A 14,051-nucleotide genomic window follows, 5' to 3' on the forward strand; every position below is an offset into this window, starting at 1 on the left:
CGTCGTTTTCCAACCGTTCTGGTAGTTAGGATACCAACGCTTCTTCGGTATCGCCACAGTATTCACGGCCAAGCCTTGCAACATAACCGAGACAGATACGCAAAGACAAAGCAAACAGCGGGCAACGCTCTTCCAGCTCAAGCTAGACCTTCGCCACCTTGTGACAAAGCTGCTGACAGTCATCCACGGCTTTGTCAACTCCTCTCTCAGACCAAAGTCGCTGTACTTCACACCACGCCTATCACCCATTACAGGCGTCTGAGCCATCCAGACTGTGATAAAGAATGAAGCCATATATTCCAAAGAGCTCACCAAGAGGACATCGAGGCTTTTGTTGAAGAAACCAAGAAAGGCTAGCTTGAGATCCGCATCTACTTCTTCACCGAAAACACGGCTTAGGCCTATGGAGATGTATGTGCGCATCGCTCCGAGCGAGATTCCGGTGACTACAATTCCGATGGCAGACATACGAATGGCTAGCATCCAATAGTCGGCGAACTTCAAGCCCGGCCGGGTTGCCACAGCTGGACGGTGTCTAATCTTGGCGTATATATTCTTGGCGACTACCACGAGTCTTTCTCTGATGGCATTGTCAGTTTGATCTAGAGGTAGCCGCTAGGTTATTACTTCAAGGCTACCATTATCGCTTTGCATTCGCGCATCCTGCTGGAAAAGCTCTTTGCCGGGGCCTTTGGAGCCATATCCTCGATCTATACACAAACGGCGTTTCGTCGCTACGCGTCAGTTGCGAGGCTGTTGGTTTTCGCAAACGATCCCAAGAAAGACCAGAGGTTCAATGGCGGCTATATCTTTCATGGTAAGCATGCAAGGCTGAGAATGTGGCGAGGCGGAAAGATATCCATTCGGGGTGGTGGCTGCATGCATGACAGCCACGAGCTGCACGAATGTCCTTATCTGTGCGACAAGATACCCGCGAATCCCACGAATCATGCCATAGAGAGGGGCAAAACCTTTTTTTCCACCGTTGACAAGGTTCGAGTTGAGAAATACCAATCATATACAGGTACAAAAGTAACGCGTCATCCAAGCCCGCAGGTACTACAACAAACGACTACGACTCCTTTCACGAGCTGCTGGACGCTTCGCAAGCTTCAAGCGGGCTAAGATCGCCAGAACCCATTCCCACAAGAGTGACATGTGAGCCGAGCGTACCACGGTCGCCTTCCGCGCGCCCCTTCCTCGCCGCATGGCCAGTAAGCGAGTCCCACTTTCTTTGCGTAAACCCTGTTACAACCGCCAAGAACACCCAGAACACCGCTTGCATCAATCCAAATTCACGTGCACACCATCCATCGGGTATATGCCAATAGTGTATGTCTGCCTTTCCGCTCCAACAGGCTCGTTCGGAACCCCAGAGGCAATCCGGATGTTTGGAAAGACCTGAAGTATCCGAATCACAGCATAGCTAGCTTCCATCAACGCGTAATCCTCTATCAGGAATCAGCACTTCGCGACTCGGAAACACACGGTGATTCGCTTACTACCTAGACAAAGTCTTGGGCCGCCATTGAAGTCGACGAATCCAGCGCCTGGACGAGCCTTCTTAATCAACTCGCCACTGTCCCACCTTTCTGGTCGGAACACTTTTGCGTCTGGACCATAGAGGGACTCAATACGGTGTAGGTGGTATACCGACCAGACGATCCCGACACCCTTAGGCATGAGGACGGGGAAAGTGCCATCTGGGCCTCCGCCTCGGGGCAATACGGTAGCTTCGTTCGTAAAGCGGAGATTCATCGGCAATGTTGGGTACAGTCGCAAGACTACATTCGTCAACGCGTGTCAGAAATCTGGCAAATGTGAAAGATGTTCAAGATGGACTGGGCTTCGAGACGTCAATGACATGCGCGTCGACACCACGTATCCAATATTCGATTATAGGTAATTACAGCAAAATTCTATCTCCTCATTGCACGTTGAAGTCATCTCCATGCAAGAAAGTCCAAATCCAATCATGACTACCTTGCCGAGCTTGGTATTCCAGCTTCACGTTCATGGTTTTATCGAGTTTCCCCTTCATCTTGTCCAACCCAGCTAGTAACTCCTTAGTTACTTCAGCATTGTACCCATAGTACGATATCTCAACCTGAGTCAAACTCGGCAATTTCTTCAATTCTTTGGCAAAATTTCTCGACATCCACCTTCGTAATATGTACTCATAGCGGCCAAACTGTACCTTCTGGACAGCCTTTCGCTGAGCACTTGTGGCATGGTTGAGCCAATATTGTAGACTGCCGAAGTTATAGAAGCGAAACACGCTGATATGGCGAGAATACGCAGCAGCTTCCGAGTAGATCTGGCGGCAGACACGAAGGAGGGCGAAGCGGTGCCTCGGTGCGGGGAATTCAGACGCACGCTCCTCAAACACGGATCTATGTCTGAGTGGCTTAAGAGGTCCACCCCATGCTGGGCGGATGATAGGGTTTCCAATAGCGAGCTTCCAGATTATGGAGCGGATTTCGGCAGGAAGTCGTAAGAGGGGCGATTCTTCGGCGTTTCGCTGTACGCTACGCTGGCATTAGTATTGCAAATTTTGACGTGATGGAACTGAACTTACATAGCAATCTCGCTACCGATGGGTTTGACATTGAGTAGGCCGTCTCTGGATTTTCTGTAGCCGCGCTTTCCTCGGCGAGGCTTGTCGTTAGGTGTGTCGATCTGAGGAGTAGTTTGAGCGGCCGACATGTTGAGTTCAAAGTATAATGGATGCGTTGGTAGGGCGGTGGAGAGAAAACAATCAAGCCAAAGATATTCTTTTATATCATAGCAAAGGGCTGCTTAGGGTGAAAGATCGCCCACTCTGGGATATGATAGATCTATACTGCTAGTGAAAGGAAATACGAAATGAAAAGAGTTTTGTGGGTAAGATGGGGTATTTGACTCGCACGTTCGCAATGAAACCAGACCACTTTCAGTGTACTTTTGCCAGAGGAGAAGAAAAATAGCAACCACCTCAACCCTTAGAAGTACAAGGGCTGTCTCTCACTCCTGACGAATTTGATCTCGCTGTTCTCTGTCTCATACAGACCTTTCATGAACTGCCAACCGCGTTCTTGCAGCTTCTTGCCATCTTGCGTGAAATCTCTTATCACTATGCCCACAACAAGCTGTACGTTCTTGAGAGAGGTCAAATTTGAAGACAGTCGCTTGTCTCCGTGGTCGACCATGATATCCCACATACCTGGTATGCCGTCGTGAAGGTCGAGCCATTGCTCCGGAGGAGAGGACGCTACGCAGGGATAGAGGCGTACCGAAGTGACAGCTTCAGCAAAAACCGAGGGAAAGTATTCGATCCACATATTGAACACTTGGGGATGTATAGCTGAGGATGTGTTCGAGCTGAAGGGTAGCAAAGCGGTTTCAGCAAAGACTTGTCGGCAGACAGCGAGCAGAGCAAGGGTGTTCTTTGAGACCGTCATATTCTTTGCGATGCCTTGATATTCGTTGTAATCGATGTGGAATGTCTTGCCACCAAGTGCGTATCCGAAGATCAAGTGGCGAATCTCTGCTGGCAACCGCAACAATGGGGAGTTCCGCTGGTTCTGTCTCGCGCTGTGTTCAAGTCAGTGAACCACTTGAACCCAAGTCGATGGAAATACTGACATCTTGAGGTACTTCCCCGTCTTTTGCTCAACATTGAGCAGGCCGTTTGCATGAAAGCGAAGCTTCTTGTGACTGCGCTTGGCTACTCCTTCACCAGTGGAAGCCTTCATGCTCTTGGCGACGGTCGCAGTCTGGTTAGGCATTCGGGATGCCATAACGAGGTTGTCGATGATTTGGAAAGTGTAGAGTAGATGTGTAAGGAAAAGAGTAGAGTCGAGTTCTACTTGTGGGACTGTCGGGCCTAGCGGTCAGGTAAAGGCGCAGGTCGGGCTTACTAGGTGAGTCAGAAGAGATGAAGTACCTGAGACGAGCGTGATGTAGGAGGCGAAGGTGGGTGAGACGAGATATAATGTCAAGTAGCAGCACGAAGTAGATGGTAAAGTCCACTAACCATCCTCGTCTCCAACAGTAACGGCGCTCGCTCACACATGTCGCGTGAGGTGAGCGACGATGCGGCGTGAATTAGGTAGCAACCCATACCCAGTGATTCGTATCACCATCAACATCGTTCCTCCCCTCGCCAATCTCTGATCACTGCCACGTGCTTGCCGATTCGCTCAACGCACGGTCACACGCTAGTCTTACGCTGTTGCCTTCGTAGTAGTCCTCCGCTGCCAGGTCTTTCGTCGCTTTTACCTCAAAGGTCAATCAATCTCTTGATTGTACCCCAACCCAGAACACCGCGCATTGCTGGAACAACCTCAGTAATTCCAACGACCTGAACCATCAATGGCGCCCCGCAAGACCGTCGCCGGCGACAAAGCCCCGAAGGCCCCTGTCACCAAAAAGACCGCAAACAAAGTCATCAAGCGACCAGCGCGCGGATACCACAAGTTTCGAAATGGCTTACTAAATGTCACGCCCAAAGGTGATGAAAAAGAGCTGTGAGTGTAACCAGTCTTTCTGTAAGAGCAATAGCTAACAGTCTGTCAGCGTCAAACAAAATGAGAGTTCTCCGCTGCTTCGTATGCCTGCTGAAATCCGCAATACAATCTGGAAGCTTGCATTGGGAGGGAAATTATATAAGACAGATGCGAGAGGGAAGTTCTATCCTTCACTAGCAGAGCCGAAGAACGCCACTGCTCTTCTGAGAACCTGTCGTCAGATCTACTCCGAAACCGCAATCATGCCGTTGGCTCTCACGGTATTCTCCATATCTTCTGTCCAGCGGGCAAAGAGATCCTTCGGAAGATTCAAGCTACGGCAGCGCAAACAAATCACGATACTACAATTCGACATCGTTTCGCCCGAAAGCGTCATAGAGCTCACAGAGTTCTTCTTTGTGCGCAACAAGTTTATACTTGCTGACTCGCTCCCCGCGTTGCAAGAGCTGCGAGTTGAAGTATACTCGGCCCAAGATCCAATTATGACCCGCGAGAAAACGGAGGAGGCTGTACACGAGTACCTCGAACCAAGCATCCGAGAAATGTCGGTCGAAGTAAAGGTACACCAGACCAATCGACCATGGTCTGGTCGTTGAAACTTGTAAGTCGACCAGATATGAAGCTGTCCGCATAGAACCATGCTAATGAAGCTATAGTCGATCCTGCAGTCGTTCGAATCACTTGATAATGAGATTTTTAGGCTATCTCATTCGACGGGTTGGAGACGGTTCATTCGCCGAACAACTCAAGTCCAACACGGCAGAAGCACTCACGTATAAAATGGCGACACTTGACAGCGTTGCGGCGACCTCCCATTTAGCTACTTATCAAAAGTTTTTGCTGGATATCGAGGTTTTTTGCCTTCGATATTAGTGCTATTCTGGATAAGGTCTCAGTGCACCAGGAAGATAGATTGAAGACGCTGCTTTCATGACTTCAATGAGGAATTTGTTCTCACAACGGTATACCTAAATGATTGCTGGAATGCAATCAATTCTCCCGACTCTTATAGATTCTACGTGTTGTGGCTGTAGCCTAAGGAAGCGGCTAGAGATGTCTCGGCGCGATCACAGCTGCTGATCAGCTGTGCGTCTCTTTCCCGCCTTCGGTACATGTCTTCGCTTCAACTTCTTAACCCTGGTCCTGGTAACAGTCAGTACAATGATACAGACAGTATGCTGTGTGGTTACGGAGAGAAGTGGTGCTCAGTGAGAAGATTATGAGTCGTCTTGGAAAGCGCCAGACGAGTCAAGAGATCAGGCCGCAAGCAGTCTTTCACCCTCGTCTCAAGCCTGTCGCCGGCTACGCCTAAGGATGATAACTAGGGTTTCATCATTGCATATAAGAGTGAAGAAAGAAATGTACTTACGATTTGAGGCCGGTCAAGTGTGTTGTATCTGTTCCAAGCCAGCAGTTGGGGTGGATGAGCTACTGCATCGATTGAATGATTGACCAGCAGTTGTCGCTGTTGTCCATTCAGTAGTCGAGATCGAGGGTCTCGTCCTTTTGCACGTCGGGCCCGTTGGCCTGGTGCCAGGCGTCCCATTCGTCGCTTCCATCGTCACTATCGCCGCTGTCTGCGCCGTCGCGCCCGCTCCGTCTACGCGGCAAGCCTCTCTCCAGCCTTCTTTCTTTCCTCCTCTTCGCGTATCTATCCCGCTTTCTCTTGGCCTTGGCTTTTGACGTGGCACTGTTGGTCGCCCACTGTTGCTTCTTCGGTTCTGCAGACGCATCAGGCAGCGTCTTGTCGACATCAGCCGTGCGCGAGGGGTCTTCTTGCGTGGGTGGAACAGCCGGCGCTGGACTTGTAGAGACAGCGTTGTCGTCAGAGATTTCGCCATTTTCCTTCCGTACTCGCCGTTTGCGGAGCACTGCATGGATTTCAGAGTGTCGAAACATGGCGATTTGCTCGTCGGTCAGGGTGCGCTTCGTGCCGTCGGGGTAGTAGCCCAGCCCATCATCGGCTTCGTTGTAGTATCCTTCAACTACTTCTACCTCTGGCTCGAAGCCGTGTAGTATGTGTTCTGGCGGCGGCGCGTGTGGGAAGTGTTGCGCATGGAAGGCGCGTAGGTCGTCCTGAGCTACTTAGCGACTGGCTACGAGCGCGATACTTGACTGCTGTACTCACGGTAGTGACGGTTGGTATTTGAAGCTCCATGGCTGATGTGTAGATTGCGGAGCGACTGGATTAGACGCGCTCCAGGGCGCGGGGTGTCACGTTGGTGAAGGCATGTGAGGAAAAGAAGAGTTGGTCCCCAAGCTCGGAAGGCACCAGTGGACCCGTCGCGTGGTCACGAGGTCTTGGCTTCACCGCGGCATGACGTCTGTGCTCCCATCTTCAACGCCGCGTTCACCCAGAACCTGTAACGACACCCTAATGCACCATCTGGAACGATCATGAAGCCCGTCTCTTTCGTCGCATACCCTCTCGCAACCATCGCCCTGACCCTTGCCACATCTGCGCAAGCCCGCCCCTTCGATAGCATCATCCAGTCATTCAACATCCTCAGCGAACAGTCACCTCTCCGAGACTACATCATGAGCAACCCTGAAGGCCAGGCGACGACTGGTGTCATCATATCCGATGTTATCGGCAAGACGCAGAACATCGCCATCTTCAGCGGCCTGACACGTGACATCGACGCAGTCTCCGGCCGCCTCGACAACGCCTCGCAAAACGCCACAGTGCTGGCACCGAACAACAGCATCATGCGCGACCTCAAGAGGAAGCCCTGGGAGGACCCCGACGACTACGACAGTTTTGGCGCGGACGCGTACGAGGGCACCAGCGGCCAAGACCGCGCGCGGGGCAACCTTGAGCGCTTTGTGCAGCGCCACATCATACCAGAGAGCCCGTGGGAAGAGGGCAAGAAGGTCAAGACGCTTGCCGGCAATGAGATTTGGTGGGAGTCCAAAGACGGCCAAAAGAAGGTAAGCCATGCCGCTATGTCGGTAGTCCCGCCCTTTGGTTGGCACTGCCCCACCATTCGTCCCACGCCCACACAACTATCAATATATTTGTATCTATTGATCAAATCTCCATCAACAGCTCCTAGAGAAGGACAGATGGCCGTAAGTTTAGTCAAACACCCTCAAATCGACCAAATCTAACACATTATAGGAGCTGGTTATGGCGCCAGGTTAAGGTTACTCTTAACATTACTTCCTGGTCACGAAAGTGGCGTGGGTTCGAGTCCCACTCTGTTCAGCATTCGTCTGGCTATAGTCAGATACTCCAGGATCTTTTTTTGCCCATGTTTTGGTCATTTTTGACGATTCTTGGATTTTTGCTGGCATTTACCCACCGACTAACTTAATCTGGTCCAAATTCTATTTGTTCTTTGCTAACACAAGCCTACAGATTCAACCTGCTGACATCGAAGTGACCAGCATCGCCGACAAGGTATCCAATGGCGAGGTTTGGGTTCTTGGAGGCTCTCTCGGATAGACATGATAAACTCATTAGATCCCAACAGTCGCACCGGTGACATCGCATCCGCTCTTATCCGATTTTTGTTCTTACGGACGATCTATTGCGATTGTACATACTTGTTTCATGTCGAGCATTAGACGGTATTATGACAAGCCAGCTTCAACTTGGTGGATGCCACGGTCTCTATAGATTATGAACCTTCTTCACGATGCACTGTGTTATGATGTATTCGCCCGCTACGCTGCATTCAATTAGTACCTACTGTTGCAGATTCTTAGCCCAACGACCTTCTGCTCCACTGGGATAAGTCATGAGGTCAGGCGTGATGTCAGCTTCTGTATGCGATATGTCTGAGCGTACTTGCTCTCTCCTGCGAGACAAAGATTTCGAGCGTCATGCACATAGCCGCAGTAGCAATGGAGAAGACTGCAGTGATGAACGAGGTATTCAATCAGCCTCGATTCGCAAACGAGATGACAACGACGAGGCTGAAAACTCCAGCGCAGAGGCGGTGTAGGCCTCCATAACCACCAATCCTGCTTGAACAACACGAATACCCAAGGGGCATGGATAACCAGTAGAGGAGGGCCGGTACAAGATGTCATTCGGCTTCTAATTGTGTAATGGTTGTCTTCGCTGTCTATCGAGGCCGAAGGATCCGTTCGTACTGCAGACTTGGGCGCTTGTCATCAATATTGGCATCGTGGTGGTGGCAACATCATCGCAAATAGCCAGGCGCATGGCTTTTGGTGCAGTTGACGTGGAACCCCGGACACCGTCTCGTAGGAAGGCAATGTCATGAGCGTACTGGTCTGATAGACGCAGCGCATCGTGATCCATAGAACGCCATTGTCGCACAGCGTTTACTGCTGCGAGGTAGAGCCATCTGATACCGCGAAAGCGCGCCAGCGGCATACAGGAAATGTCGATCCGGGGCCATTTTGTCGCTGTTGGAAGACCTCGGGACTCTATTGCGCGACAATCCGGGATGAATTGTGCTTGTTGCCTTACTTTCATTCGCGCACTCTCTGTGAGCCGCTCCCGAAGTAACAGCGGTTCTAGCTTGCCGGTTTGAGAGCGTAGATGGTGACTCTCGACGGCGGGGTTGTCGAGATTTGGCGGTCTTCGGCCCCAAGGTTCGCTTGCCAACTAGCCGGAGCACTAAAGTGAAGAGCTTCAGCGCTGCTTCCCCATAGCCGTCGACTCCAATCTTTGACGATATCCTTACGACTGCAAATCATTCCGCGCAGAGCTCTCGGCACGGGTCGAGCCAGCCATCATAGCGTGTAATGCTCAACTTCCAGGGAATGTCCCCTCGGCATGCATGTCTACACACCATCCCACGACCCCGGTCGACTCTTTTAACGCATCAGCATAGCCTCCCAAGGCAACGGAATACAGCGCTTGCTATAGCCCTTGCTCGCGCGTGGATCATACATGTGGCTGTCTCGACCCATGTGCAACCGCGTCGTTCCCTGGGCTCGTCGTCGAGCCTATTGCGACGTCTACAGTCCCATTTCCGGTGAGAACTTGCTTGCGTCCAACTGATGTGGTCCCAGAGATGGCCTCAAGCGGTGTAGTGGATGGTGAGACATGGGGGCAATGATTCGATCTCTTGAAGGCCAACTCATGCATACTCTGCGCTTCGGCGCGGCATTCTGGTGTCGCATATCTGCCTGACAGCTCAGAATGAGGCTCTTGAGGAGTGAAGGGTGGCGACAGGTCCGTAGTCCTTGTTGCGATGCCATCTCTCATCCGATAGACAAGTCGACTGTCAGCGAATCGTACTTATACCACTGAAGGCTGCTGGATGGCAGCAGGACATCCTTCACATTTTTTCCAATATATCTTGCACCTCTCCCGTCAAGTCAATTCGTCGTAATGTCAAGGCAAGCCTGCTCTGAGCTCGGAGGTGGTGGACCTTCGGTCAAGGACCGCATCCAGGCTCTATACGATCACCGCGACAGCTTCGGAAAGATCGCCGAGTTTCCGCAAGCTGGAATCTACCTCACAGTAACAGAAGATTTTGTTAGAGTTCGAGCGTACGTGGAAAGCGAGGTCTGCCGATGTAGGAGAGCCGTCGACTGCTACCTGCAGAAGAGCGCACAGCCTGGGGAACCCTCACCCACTGAGGCCATCCATAGGGAGGTAATGATGCCTTACATCGAGGCTTTACTGCTTCTCGGTTTGTATGCCCGCGAGTTTGGAGTTGCCTCAATAGCTGATAGGGTTTAAGGACGTGTTGTCGAGACTTCCGAGAAATTTACTTCGTCTCCGCCACCCTCGAAGAAAGCCATGGACTTGTGGCGCGCCTGCAATCGTGTTAAAGTGCCTGGTATGCGCGCAGCAAACGGAGAGATGGCTTCACTGTTGTATGGCCAGCGCGGTGATCCTATACCGTATTATGTGGCCACGGTGAAGAACGAAAACCTCTCGCCGATGGCGCAATTTATCTGCGATTGGGTCCTGGACCCCTTGGTCAGATACATCTCTGGACCTCCTAGAGACCTCTTTTTGAAACTACCGATGTACAAACGAAGGTTCCCGGTCGAGGGCAAAGACAGCAGGCGCCGGATCTTCAACAAGAGTACAGTAGAAGGCGTTGCTAACGCATGCGTCTACGTGTTGGCCATACTGATCTTGATCGCCCCGATCGCTACGTTCACCGTCGTTGGTGAACAGTCGCAAAGAATTGTGATCATCCCGCTGTTTTGTCTGCTCCTGGCTGCATCAGCACAGTTCATGGGTACCAGCGCAACGCCTTCGTTCATAATGGTGATCGCGTAAGGATACACCATCACCATCTCACTCTTACCAGCGTGTACTGACATTGTAATAGATACTTCCAGGCGATGGTCTTTTATTTAGATAACTAGAATAACGGTAGCTGGATGGATGGGTGGTGGTGTTCTGGTTGCACCGCGACGGCACTGCACGCCTGGTTTCGTTCACCGCCTATTCGAACTAAGACGGAATCGGAATGATCTGAACTTCACAACACCACGTATCGTACCCCCTGTATCAATCGAAACACCATGAGCTATCGTTTCAAAGTCTCCAAATTTCTCACCAGTTTACCCACAAAGGCTTGGGTCTCTGGCCATATATCCTGCGACTGTTCATCAGGCCGGTCATCGATCCAGACACTGACATCCCAAAGTTGCATTGACGCGACACTGTTATGTTCAGTCTTCGCTGTTGCTAAAAGTCGACCTGTCGTCGCGTTCCTCATCATGGTCGAGTTTTATCTTGCGCAAACTCGACAATGCCTTCGTAGCTTCGTCGTATGGAAAGTGCAGCAAGCTTCAATGCTGGGAGGGTAACTATCTCGCGTGGTCATGTCATGCGCTCGCGTGGTATGCTACCGTCCTGATTCGCAAGGCTGCCTTCTGCTGTTTGTCTGGACCATCCATCCGTTTCCGATACCACTCAGCCACAGGTCGCTTAAGACCCACCAGCACTCCTAATTTCAGGAATGATACAGCGCTAATATTTCTACTTATCCAAAGAAACTACCTCGCAGTTTTGTTTGGACCAAGGTCATTCCACCACAAGCTCCTCCGTTCCCTCCAGATTGAGACCAGACGCGTCCTCTCTTGCTGCTGGAGCGTCATGGCTGGCGAGCGTACCCTGCGAGACATGCCTCTGATCTCCAAATCTTTAATCGATCAGATTGGTAAGCTTCCTATGTCCATGAGCGATGCCCGAATAGAGCTGACTGCAAACCAGAGAAGGCATTTACCACTCCGACTCCGCCGGCGAGTGAGGCACCTAAGAGCGACAACGAAAGAGGGAACGGAAACGGCGGCGACAGCACAGAACCCAACAGCCAAGCTACATCCACACGCGGTGGAGCGCATGTAATAGCTCCATGATCACGTCGCCGGTCTCAGTAAACTGTGTCGACATTAGAGAAGCTTCATAACGCGTCGCATCGGTGGTTCCCCTCCAATTCACTCTCACACAGACACGCATACACACACCCTGACACACATGTATGAAAATGGCAGAAGGAACTCTAAGTCCGCAATCATGGGCAAAGGGGATGTAAGATCTACGGAGACACGCTGCAGTCTCTTTCTCATACACTCAACCTGTACCTCGAGCAGTGCTCGTCAATCGTGTACGTAGCACTCAGGCAGCAATAGTTTACAGCATTTAAAGGGTGGTACTATAGGTCGCTTTCGCGACCGGTGTCTCCTTCATGTATTCGCAAAGTGTGCAGGTTTGTACGCGTGCAACGAGGCTTGGGCAACAAGACGAACGACAACGCAAAGCCACGATCTGCGCTTCGTAGCTCATCTCATGGATCCCCTCGCGGCCAGCTTGTATTCACACGATGCCGTCTCCAACAGCATCCCTGAACCGCTATCTTACGCGTATAAATGTAAGATCTGGTCCTCTAAGTCTGTAGAGTTGCTACAGTGAAGTTCAAAAGCGGATAGCCCAGCTTTTCAAACGCGTGAAGGAGACCTGTAGAGCTTTCAAAACCATCGAGTGAACCGTTATTGTATGATAGACTCCCCACACGCTGAGTATGCCACTGTGCTCGTGAACAGCATGCCCCTGTTGATCGCCTAAGCTAGCCACTGAGCTAGAAATAGTGCTACATCCATGGTACACCATCATTTGCGCGGCATTTGTATGTGGGGTTTTCTTGGGTCGATTACACGCTGTACCGGAAGAGGTAGGTGCTTTCGCGTCGTGGGCAAGGTCGCGTAACGTTCGGCGGAGCATGCGCTGCTAGTGTGCGTGGGGATGGAAGTCTGGAAGGATCCAAAGTCGGCTTTTGAGATCCTGTCAGCTTTTTTTCAGGAAGGGAGCGCAATACGGAGACAAATGTGGTGGGTACCTACCTAGGTATAAAGGAGGGATTCACCCGCCCCGAGACTTGACAGCTCGAGCCTTACAGACCTCGGGAGCGTTCCGTACTGAGACTGAGATTTCCGGCACAGTAGTCGTTCGTTGCTTTGCTTTGGTGCTAATCGAAAATATGGAAGAGTCTTTCCAACCATTACAGACGCTGGGGGAGGTATGTGCTTGAGCCAGCGTGGCGAGAAGCAGTGCTTGGTACGATAATGATGTTCAAAAAGCCTAGCAAAAAAAGAGATAGAAAGTAAGAAGAGGTGTACGGGAGGTGATGGGGGTCTGAGAGTTCAGAGGCGGACTGCTGGGAGACCAGAACGCACTGGCGCTGTGTGCCAAGGCTGCCCAGGTGAGGGACTTCGGCACGACGGGCAAGATCCGCGCGACACGATGAAATTATCACTATTCTGGCTTTGCAGGAAATATTATCCAGTCGATCTATGAACTGCTGGAGTCGAAGACTGATTGCTGCTCACAGGAAATGCGATGGTAATCGGATTAGTATATGGGTGCGAAGTCTGGCACCTTCACGCATGATGCGATACCACCAAGCGACATTAAGACGCCCGTTTTGGCTTGCCCATTCAGCATCTGGTTGCAACACCCTCATGAGTGCTATGTACCGCGCGCAGCCCCTACACCAGTAATTCAACAGCGGTACCTATGACACCGGGGACTTCGTCGTAGTCCCAGTACTTCAGCATTACACTCTGCTGGAGACTTTGTTGGTGGAACTTCTCACTATTTGTAGTCATTAGGCAGCAAGGACTATCGAGTTTATTCGAGGCTACAATGCGCAAGCTGGCTGCGGGACGAGTATGAGCAGCAATCAGCTGCAACCATGCTAGGCCTTACACCTTTCCCTGCTATCTACGTAGCCAGCCAAATGCTTTCTGCTCCAGTTTCATCACAGCAATAAATGCGTATACACTCGTCCATACGCAGCTTTCATCTCGGCGTCGCAGTGTACGCCCTCTCTCTAGCGACCAACCGATGCCCAGGTGTGCGGTTGAGATAAGCATTCGGGGCAGTTTGTAATAAAAGAACGGTCGATGGACAGACGCGCCGATGCGGGGCGCATGTAGGGTGAACAGGAGGGTGGTATACTGTTGCAATTGGTACGCTTGCACTCGGCAGTGTGATGCACCTAGCGTCAAGGGCTTGATACGGTCGGAGAAGGGTAGCCGTAGATATTACTTTTGTGAGCAAGCCACATGTGAAGCCACAAGGCTATCAAATGTCCC

At 51.3% G+C, this 14,051-nt stretch overlaps 5 protein-coding genes across 5 annotated transcripts; 2 read left to right on the plus strand and 3 right to left on the minus strand.

Moving 5' to 3' along the window:
* Nucleotides 1-1,927: 1,927 nt before the first annotated feature.
* On the minus strand, nucleotides 1,928-2,706 carry J4E84_008963 (uncharacterized protein; the record flags this gene model as incomplete). Its single annotated transcript, XM_049391529.1, has 2 exons — nucleotides 1,928-2,528; nucleotides 2,579-2,706. The coding sequence occupies 2 exons, from the start codon at nucleotides 2,704-2,706 to the stop codon at nucleotides 1,928-1,930; spliced, it is 729 nt and encodes a 242-aa protein (XP_049240657.1).
* Nucleotides 2,707-2,981: 275 nt separating this feature from the next.
* Nucleotides 2,982-3,767, minus strand: J4E84_008964 (uncharacterized protein; the record flags this gene model as incomplete). The annotated part of the gene is made up of 2 exons (XM_049391530.1): nucleotides 2,982-3,573; nucleotides 3,625-3,767. The coding sequence occupies 2 exons, from the start codon at nucleotides 3,765-3,767 to the stop codon at nucleotides 2,982-2,984; spliced, it is 735 nt and encodes a 244-aa protein (XP_049240658.1).
* Nucleotides 3,768-4,353: 586 nt separating this feature from the next.
* On the plus strand, nucleotides 4,354-5,104 carry J4E84_008965 (uncharacterized protein; the record flags this gene model as incomplete). The annotated part of the gene is made up of 2 exons (XM_049391531.1): nucleotides 4,354-4,508; nucleotides 4,816-5,104. The coding sequence occupies 2 exons, from the start codon at nucleotides 4,354-4,356 to the stop codon at nucleotides 5,102-5,104; spliced, it is 444 nt and encodes a 147-aa protein (XP_049240659.1).
* An 880-nt stretch (nucleotides 5,105-5,984) lies between these two features.
* On the minus strand, nucleotides 5,985-6,666 carry J4E84_008966 (uncharacterized protein; the record flags this gene model as incomplete). Its single annotated transcript, XM_049391532.1, has 2 exons — nucleotides 5,985-6,584; nucleotides 6,637-6,666. The coding sequence occupies 2 exons, from the start codon at nucleotides 6,664-6,666 to the stop codon at nucleotides 5,985-5,987; spliced, it is 630 nt and encodes a 209-aa protein (XP_049240660.1).
* Nucleotides 6,667-6,905: 239 nt separating this feature from the next.
* J4E84_008967 (uncharacterized protein) lies at nucleotides 6,906-7,956 on the plus strand (the record flags this gene model as incomplete). The annotated part of the gene is made up of 2 exons (XM_049391533.1): nucleotides 6,906-7,439; nucleotides 7,870-7,956. The coding sequence occupies 2 exons, from the start codon at nucleotides 6,906-6,908 to the stop codon at nucleotides 7,954-7,956; spliced, it is 621 nt and encodes a 206-aa protein (XP_049240661.1).
* Nucleotides 7,957-14,051: the final 6,095 nt, after the last annotated feature.

Source organism: Alternaria hordeiaustralica (assembly GCF_023758085.1).
Source record: "Alternaria hordeiaustralica strain BMP 2776 chromosome Unknown scaffold_25, whole genome shotgun sequence".
NCBI classification, from domain to species: Eukaryota; Fungi; Ascomycota; class Dothideomycetes; order Pleosporales; family Pleosporaceae; genus Alternaria; species Alternaria hordeiaustralica.